At 40.1% G+C, this 9510-nt stretch overlaps 1 protein-coding gene across 1 annotated transcript in view; it reads left to right on the top strand.

Moving 5' to 3' along the window:
* The window catches only part of abcc3 (ATP binding cassette subfamily C member 3), a 62386-nt gene that overhangs the window by 33988 nt on the left and 18888 nt on the right, over nucleotides 1–9510 (top strand). The window contains exons 16-22 of the mRNA XM_015400870.1: nucleotides 1005–1181; nucleotides 2508–2675; nucleotides 2977–3160; nucleotides 3252–3360; nucleotides 3502–3658; nucleotides 5039–5246; nucleotides 6879–7192. Coding sequence (XP_015256356.1) covers nucleotides 1005–1181; nucleotides 2508–2675; nucleotides 2977–3160; nucleotides 3252–3360; nucleotides 3502–3658; nucleotides 5039–5246; nucleotides 6879–7192 — 1317 coding nt within the window. The remainder of the gene's footprint in view (nucleotides 1–1004; nucleotides 1182–2507; nucleotides 2676–2976; nucleotides 3161–3251; nucleotides 3361–3501; nucleotides 3659–5038; nucleotides 5247–6878; nucleotides 7193–9510) is intronic.

The raw sequence follows: 9510 nt of genomic DNA, 5'->3' as shown, positions 1-9510 counted from the left end.
AAAACACTGAGAGGTTTTGGTAAAACATAACCTTAGAGGCATTAATGCTGATACTAGCACTTACATTTTTTATTTTATAGACTTAAATATAATTAACTAGGCTTATTAACTTTTGAACTTAAATTTTTAACTTTTCAATTAGCTTTTTACCTTTTTTTTATTGACTTGCTAACTTTTTCTTAATTTACAGTGGGTAAAATATAATTCAAGGGCTCGTCTATTTGGTCAAATGCCAAAATAAGATGTACAGCCATGTAGCATTATCTTTGCTGAATGGCTGGATATAGATCGTGTGCTTCTAGACCTCACTGAGGGACGGGGGGCTCCATTTGTAAGGGGTATGCAAGTGATCAAAAATGGAAACTTGCCCTATAAAAGGTTAAGCAAGCGTTTGCAGAATTAAAGAAGTTTATATGAAAATGTCAAGATTGACCATATACAAAACATGGCAGCCATAAGCCTCTTTGCACAGTTTAGATGACAAAATCCATTTCATTAAGGGGTTTGGTAACTTAGACTTAGACAAATGTTTCAAACCTTGCATACAGCTTGCAGCAGTGACAACAGCATTGTCATTATAAAGTGGAGCACTGTTTAGAAGGTAAACGGTGAATGAGAAAAGGAAACCAGTTTAAAAATAATTGTGTAAAAGGGCATTAATATGGAAATTGGACGGTGCAGTGTAAAATAATTATGGTTCAAAGTGCAGAAGAACATTGAGTCCTATTTAAAAAGGATTATAAAATGTACTGTAGCGACCAAATTATAAAAATAAATTAATTGGAGAGATAAGAAAAAAAGATTGCAGCTTTGATGTTCAGACTGATCCTTCAGGCAGCAAATCCAGCTTATCCTAAAGTTATCCATAAGTGTCGCATCCATGGTGGAATGATCACAAATTATCTTTTTTTTAATCTTACTGGACTCTTTAATACCCAAAGTGAACTTTACATGTGATCCGACACTTATAAGAGGAACTAACAGTTATCTGAATCTCTCCTCAGGGGTCTGTGGCTTATGTTCCCCAGCAGGCCTGGATCCAAAATGCCACCCTGCGGGACAACATCCTGTTTGGGAATAGCTTCAATGAGCAGAAGTACCACCGTGTTCTGGACGCCTGTGCCTTGACACCAGATCTAGAAGTTCTGCCTGGAGGAGACATGACGGAGATCGGAGAGAAGGTGGGAAGCTCTTATATCAACAGAGCTTTTCATTATATTCATACCATGGATGCATCCATCCATATATTTTCACTTCAGATCCGGTCATAATACCTGAATTTGGATATCTGCCTACACTGATACTTTTCTAATATCACCGCTTTTTACAGTACCATTGATGCAGATTTTAAAATTTGCGTGCAAATCTGATTCCTTCTCGGCTCAGCTTCATCTCTGCTCTCGCTCGGCTCCACAGGATTAACTGATGTAATTTAGTTTAAAGCTGTGATGGACCCTTCTTCACTGGGCTCATCCACCCTTCTGACTGGATGAGTGGAGTCACGTGATAACCCACATGTTGCAGTGTATATATAAATAAAAAAGATTAGAATAAAATCTGAAAATATAAAGTTTATTATATTCTGTCCCAAAAGGGGACACAATTATATAGCATCACAATTTGGTTGCTCTTCCAGCTGAACAGGTTTAGATCTTGACTTTAACCATAAATCAGCATTATTTGATGTAAACTCCTCCACCTTTCTGTAGTTATATACCAAAAGCTGGTTTCCCTTATAATGATGCTGCCACCACCATGCAACACCTTAGGCATGTCCCGTTTATATCTATGCTCTTTCTCCAACACATTGATTCGGACCAGAGAAACCTGTTCCACATATTTGCTTGTTTCTCTAACTGCAAAGAGGACTTCTTTTGACTTTCTGCAGTAGATCTGTTTCTTTTTTCCATTTAGGTTTATGAATTACACGATTGTTTTAAGGCAAATCGCTACATTGTGATTTACTTAATCAGATTGGATTTATTTCGATCGCTTTATTTTGACTCTGTTGAGCTATTTTGAAATCTAAACTAGAACATGTTTAATTGTGAGCTGGTAGAGATGACTGCCTCATACCTATTGTTCATGTAACTTAGTAAAATATGGTTCTGAAAGGTTTTGCACATCACAATTTTCATTTTCCTTGCTCTACACAACCTCTTTGTGTTTGTCTGATGTATAAAACATAAAGTTTGTGGTTCTGACTCAGGGGAACAGCTTCCAACAAGACGTCTTGATCTGAAGGTTATTTTATTAAGTGTTTTTTTTTTTTTTGGTCATCTTTTTTATTAGAAGTTAAATTAAAATTTATTTGCATTAATTTTGATAGATTAGCCATTTCTGTATAATCTTTTACACGGTTTATTTTCACTACATGTGTGTAATTGTGTAAGTTAGGGGTTTTCAAGAACAAAAATATCACACTGATGATGCAGAGGTCTCAAGAACTCATGTATCAGATATGATGGAATGATAGTGATTAAAGATGAATGGATTTTGTCCTGCAGGGCATCAACCTCTCCGGCGGTCAGAGACAGAGGGTGAGCTTGGCTCGAGCTCTGTACAGCAACGCCGACGTCTACCTTCTGGATGACCCGCTCTCTGCGGTGGACGCCCACGTGGCCAAACACATCTTCGACAACCTCATCGGACCTGAGGGCGTTTTGAAAGGCAAGGTGAGGAAAATCAAGAAAAATCCCCAAAATTCTCAGACTCTACCTCCTAAAACTGTCCAGAATAACAGTTGCCTCTCAGCCTTGGGGAAGTTGAATCCTATCGTTTTCCAGACTGGCAGTTATATCAGCTGTTATCAGTAAAAAGGCTCGTTCCGTGTCATAAACATAATCCTCAGTGTCTGATAAGATCCTGTTTTCTGATGGGAAACTGCGCTCAAAGCTTAAATGAAGTTGGGCTTGTGATGACAGGTGTCTCTGGGATGGTGTTCTTTAATGATTCATTTCCTTTGTATGATCCAAGACTCGCATCCTGGTGACACACGGCATCAGCTTCCTGCCTCAAGTGGATAACATAGTGGTGATGGTGGATGGCAGGGTGTCTGAGATGGGCTCCTATCAGGAGCTGCTCAAACAGAACGGAGCCTTCGCAGAGTTTCTCAGGAACTACGCTTTAGAGGACATCATAGAGGAGGACGAAGCCACTGGTTGATTAACACTTTCTTTTATTTTCCACGTAATTCCTGCTGAGATTAACAGTTGATATTGGTTTCATACAGTTTCTTTCTGCTTTCACAGAGGAGTTAATTGAAGATGAGATGTTCTCTGACGACGTCCTTAGCAACCACCACACAGACATGGTGGATAATGAACCCACATTTAATGAAACAAAGAAAAGCTTTATGAGGTGGGAGAAATTAGTAATACTAAACAATGTTTGATATTGTTTCTCAGGCTGCGTTCACATCCTACTGGAACCAAACAGCATTGTTTTTGTTTTTTATTGTTCTACTAACAAGGATTTATTTTATGTTGCTTCCTTTTGCAGACAGATGAGCATTATGTCAGGAGACAGTGATAACCTCAGGTGCCGCTCGGTCAGGAGACACGGCTGCAGCCAGAGGAGGCATCCAGAGCCTCAGGAGAAGAAGAAACCCCAGGAGATGGAAAAGCTCATCCAGGCGGAAGCAGCAGAAACAGGACGGGTCAGTAAAAACTCTGCTCACTAGGTGATAGATGTTAAAGGAGTCGAGGAAGAGGGTTGAATTTAGGAAGGACAGTAATGGTTTGAAGCGTATAAATAGTGCTGCTTTAGATGAAGCTTTTTACTAGTTGCTGCTAATGGACGATTGCTGTCCCTGGTTGCCTGTGATCCATATTTGCGACCTATTAAATGTAAGCTCTGTGGCTAAACCTTCAAGCTTTCTCTCTCCAGTTCATTTTCCTGAAAAGAGATAATTCGGGACAAACTCTTAAAATAACACTTCATAACCTAACCATGAGACATGACAACAGATTGTGATAGAAATTGTAATCTTACTCAGATCTAGGGTTGCTAACTCCCTGAAAAAAAAAAAGAAAGGGACACCTCATGTGGGTGCCAGCTGACCCAATTGCCTTTTATTTATCCCTCCTGGCGTTGTGATGTTTTTTTAGCCCCCCTTTGTGTGTGAAATAATTTTTTTAACTGTTTGACTCAAATCTGCATTGAACTAGATGAATATTTGTGAGTAACATGAACACATGGAAAATAAATTATTATCCAGCAATTCATTTTATTTGCTGAATAAATAAGTATCTAAAACATAAGCCTGTCCTGCTTAACTTCAAACTGTAAAAATTATTATAAAACAATACATAAATGTTGCACATTTTTGGTGCAACATCAAACTTGTAAACATATTTACAAGTTTGTAAATATCGCTTTACTTTGAGAAATCTAATGACTGTAGGCTACAGTTGCTAAAACAGAAAAAAAAAAATCATTATGAGGAGGACGGTTCTCTGGATCGTAACGTATATGTTGTCAGCTCATTGGTCGAAACGCAGGACAGGGCCTGGGAACAAGTTTACCGTAAGTTTTGTATCCAACGTGCCCCTGTGCTTCATTCTTCATTAGCTTTTTACTGACTATTTTTTACTCTCACAGTAATGTGGGACAAAGTGCTTTCTTTCCACTACATACGGGACAGGTGCTTCTATTTCCAAATACGGAACAATTCAATTTTTTTTAAGGGACGGTTGGCAACCCTACTCAGATCAGAGAAGTTGCTTAGTTACAGAAGGCAGCTGCTTACCAAGCAGGCTCACTTCTCAGGAAGTGAACACAATTAACAGATAAAGAAGTATTTTATGCCACATCATCACATTTTACATCATACACGTTAGCAAATGAGGAGACATCCCTAGCTCCAGCGTTATCAAAATATATCATCAATGATAGACCCAAATTCCTAATGGGATTTAGGACTTACCTTTTATTAACCAATGCTTTCATAAGGATTTAACAAAAAACAGCAGAAAATGAATCTTTTCCTCAAAATGAAACTGTAATGTCACTGAGCATCTGACCTTTGCCGTTTCAGGTTAAGTCCAAAGTGTTTCTGGAGTACGCAAAGGCAGTAGGACTCGGACTGTCGGTGATCATTTGCCTGCTGTACGGCTGCCAGAGCGCCGCCTCGATCGGAGCGAACATCTGGCTCAGCGAGTGGACCAACGACGCGTCGTTAAATAACACCAAGGAAAATGTTAACATGAGGGTGGGGGTGTACGCAGCTCTGGGCATTGCACAAGGTAAGAAATCGGACACCAACTGTCTCAGTGAAGTCGTGTCAAAGCGTCTTTGCCAAAGCACTCCTTATTCGTCATGAAACTGAGTCTAGTCAGGGTAATTTATGGTACAGGAAGCCGCTTCCGTTAATATGGCTTCTTGGTGATTAAAAATTGATCTGAAAGGATTTAATTTACAGTTGGTATGCTTTTGTTGCAGAAAGATTTAATTATGCTCTCAGAAAGCAGTAACATTTCCCTGTTTGCCATTTTTTCCTGCATGGAGGAGGCTGTGGACCTGAAGCATTGAAGCATATTACTTATAGTTTATTCCTCTCTTAGTGACCCGTCATTTCTCCACACTGCCTGAGTCTCTGCCTTCCACCTTCATTCCACAACATCCTTTCACTTCTCCTTTGGTTCATCCCCTTCCCAGGTGTCCTGGTCATGATCTCTTCCTTCACTCTAGCCATGGGGAACATCGGCGCAGCAAAGAAGCTGCACTTTAACCTGCTCATCAACAAACTTCACACACCCCAGTCTTTTTTTGACACCACACCCATAGGACGCATCATCAACCGCTTCTCCAAAGACATCTACGTGATTGACGAAGCTCTGCCCTCCACCATCCTCATGTTCCTCGGCACCTTCTTCGTTTCCCTCTCCACCATGATTGTTATCGTTAGCAGCACGCCCTATTTTGCTATTGTCATTGTACCCCTAGCTGCCATTTACGTCGTCGTCCAGGTACTCCCTTGTTGGCAGACCTCTGTGCTCTGTGTGCCATAAAGTTCTCTCGCTGACTCTTTGACTCTTTCTCTTCCTGGAGTCGCATGCCGCCTGTATGTTTGGTGCAGCAGATCTTCTAATCTTCCAATTATGGCTTTTTGTTTTCTTTAGCATGTGATGTCGATGATGAACGCTGATTTTACTCCTCTTTGCTCCTGGATTTACTTTGCTCTCTCCTGCAGCCGATAAACTTCCTGTCCAGCCTGCAACGTGCTGCCACACCCACCACACACACACACACACATACACACATAACATGCATGTGTCATAATAAGGGAAAACAATAGTTATAGTAGTAGAAATGGTCTTAGATAGCTCCTTACTGCCCTCTAGTTGTAGATCAATGATGATACAACTTGGTTTTATTTAAAGCTTGTTTAAAGTAAACCAGTATTTGTAATACTGGGGCTTCCAGATCTGTTGTCATGGTTACATCAATGATATACTAAATATCTCCATGATGCTGTGCACTACTAAGTCTATTGCTATGGAAATCTAGTGCACCTTAATTCTCTTTTGGCATAAGAACATGTGGTTGGGTTTATATGTATTTTGAACTTTAAAGTAGCACTGTTGAACTGAACTAGTAGCTATTCTGACTCATTAGCTCCTCATTTATAGGTAAAAAATCTGCCATGCAAATGAGCAATGTTTAATAAACAGCCACTTTTCTTAAGGGAAAAAAAGGCTGTGTTAAACAGAAATCAGATTTGACTTGTTTCTGGCTTCTTTTGGTGTTAAAAGCTTCTGTTAATTTGAGGAAAAAATCACCAGAGGCGTCTGTTTGGGCAGACTAGCGGAACAGGTCCTTATCCTTTTAACGCAGGTGTTGTTGTGTTGTCCTCCCCTCCCTCCCCCTTCTCGCAGGTGTGCTCATTTTGGCTAACTGCCTTTTGTGCCGGGCCTACTGTATGCTGCGGGCGGCCAAGCTCACACACCGAAACATGCTGCAGGGGGTCCTGCGAGCCCCGCAGGCCTTCTTCGAGAGCACCCCGACTGGGCGGTTACTGAACCGCTTCAGCAAAGACGTGGATGCTATAGACTCCCACATCCCAGAAAATATTGACATATGGATGCGCACTTTCTGGTACACACTGAATGTGCTGCTCATATGCTCTGCCCTCACCCCAATGTTCCTCTTAGTCGTAGCCCCGTTAATGGTGTTCTATTGGTGGGTTCAGGTAAATAGGAAACAAGTGTGCTAACTCATGATTGCTACATGCATGGGCGTGGATGCTGTTGAGCGAGTGTGATGTAGACTGCTGTATGTTGTTATCACCACCGTTTTAGTGCTTTAGGCTCTCGCTGATTAGATTTGTGTTGTTAGATTGTAGTGGTAGCAGCTTTACATGTAGCAACATTTGGTTCGGCTTCTAGTTCAGGTTTAGAGGTTTTTAAATGGGAAATTATTATTTTTATGCTGCAGTAAAACTGAAGGTATTTTGTTATCTAAAGAACTATAAAACAGCTTTTCTTCAATCATCTGTCAGCAAACCAAAAATGCCTTCCACTGTGAAACCCAAATTAAAGTATTAACGCCCAGAAAGGCAGCCATTATTTATTTTAGGTAATCTCAAATATGAATGCACAAGGTAAAGATGAAATTACCATATTTTCCAAAATATAAGCAGCTACTTTTTTCCTCACGCTTTGAACCATGCAGCTTATAAGAAATTGCAGCTTTTCTTTTGATTTATCATAACCGCCAGAGGGGGAAGTCAAAGTTAGAAATGAAAGAATAAGGGGCTAGTTTTCATTTAGCACAAGAACATACTAGCACTAGGCAAGGTGGAGAGCAAATTCACACATTTTGATATTTATTTGCCTCGTTTAAGTTGCCAAACCAATGAATACAACTCCTGCAGAGCTGAAATAAAGAGCTGATGAAGCCCCATCTTTCAGTAGTAGCTCTTACTGTTGCGAGCCAACAAGCTTGTCACTACCCGATCCTACACAATCCGGTCTGCGCATGCGCCATTAGCTCATTTGCGCCAGTGTTGCCAACTCCTCAGTAAGGAAAGTAGCTATTGGCTGTGCTACAAGTCGCTAGAAGTCGCTGAATGACGTCATTGCCTAATTTGCATATATATTTTTTTCCAACTTTTTAAAAACTTTTTTCCCTTGTGGTCCACAAAGGAACTTAAAAAGCATGGTAAAAAATGACATTTTCAACCATACATTTTTTTTTACATTACATTAACAACAAAAAAATCTAAATGGAACAAAAAAGACTGCAAAGAATCAATGACATTGTGAGCAAATAATGGTAATTATTGTTTTGTTTTTTTAAACTAATAAGATTTCCCCCCACAGACACAGGCTGTGCTTGCCTGCTCACAGAAATATCTGGCAGGTTCAGCAACTGAGGGAGCTGACTCAAGCGGGATCAACCATACACGTGGCATACACGTGGCTCATTTGCAGTCAGGAAGCTGAGGGAAAACATGCTGTGGCTCTGAATCCAGCGCTGAGAGGTACTCCTGTGGAAGCGGGAGAACGGGGTTTGGAAGGGGGAGGCGCCCCACGGCAGACACCAGAAAAGTCGCCAGATTTGTCGCTAGTCGCTTTTTTGAAAAAGAGTCGCTGGAGGGGTCTGAAAAGTCGCTAATTATAGCGAAAATGTCGCTGAGTTGGCAACACTGATTTGCGCATCCAGATATACATCGAGATCGCCCTCGATTTTATTTTGTTAGAAATACCTAAATGATGTTTTTCTATCCCAAAAAATAGTAAACGTACTAAAATATGTGTTAATGGTTAATAATGTATTTCCTAAGAAAATAAATACCTTAAAATCCTTTCCGTTTAAACTGTCATCTCTGCCCCATGTACTTCCGGTGGTTAACTTTTCCGGCTTTGGATTTAAACATAATTCTAGTGTTTTTGAGTTTTATGTCTTTGTTTCGTTTTAACCTTATGCTATATAGTGCGTAATCTAAAGGAAGAAACAACTAAAATGCAGATAAACATGGTTTAATCATATTTCGCCTGACTCCACTGAGCATGTCTGATGATGACGTCAGAGAAGCAGTTTAACGGAAAAAAATGTAAAAAGCATAAAAATGGTCTCACAAATAAAAATAAAATAAAAACTATTTTTAACAGATGTGTATTACTATTCTTTAGTGAGTTAAGGATAGAAATAAGTAGTTGCATTATTTATGGAAACCCGGATATATATCTGTCCGCGCATGTGCAGAACGGATCGTGCTTCCGGGATGGATCGGGTAGTGACAAAGCTCTTACTGCTCCAAGCCAACAAACTAATGGGAGCTAGCATTCGTCTTCGTCTCTACTCCAGGGGCGATATGTAGAGCTCCCCCTACAGGTTTGGTGGAGAACAGTTCAGTAGATATCAGTGGCTTGTATATGTATGTTTCCAGTTTTTTTAAAAATTGTAGTCAGCACAGCTTACAGTATGGTGCGCACTATAATCCAGAAAATACAATTGTAGTTTTTATTCTGTCATTAATGGATGACAGTGTTTGGCAAGTTTTAC

The sequence above is a fragment of the Cyprinodon variegatus genome, unplaced genomic scaffold (assembly GCF_000732505.1).
Source record: "Cyprinodon variegatus isolate N-32 unplaced genomic scaffold, C_variegatus-1.0 Scaffold1157, whole genome shotgun sequence".
NCBI classification, from domain to species: Eukaryota; Metazoa; Chordata; class Actinopteri; order Cyprinodontiformes; family Cyprinodontidae; genus Cyprinodon; species Cyprinodon variegatus.
Note: the sequence above shows the minus strand (reverse complement) of the source record. Positions and strands in the feature narration are given on the sequence as shown.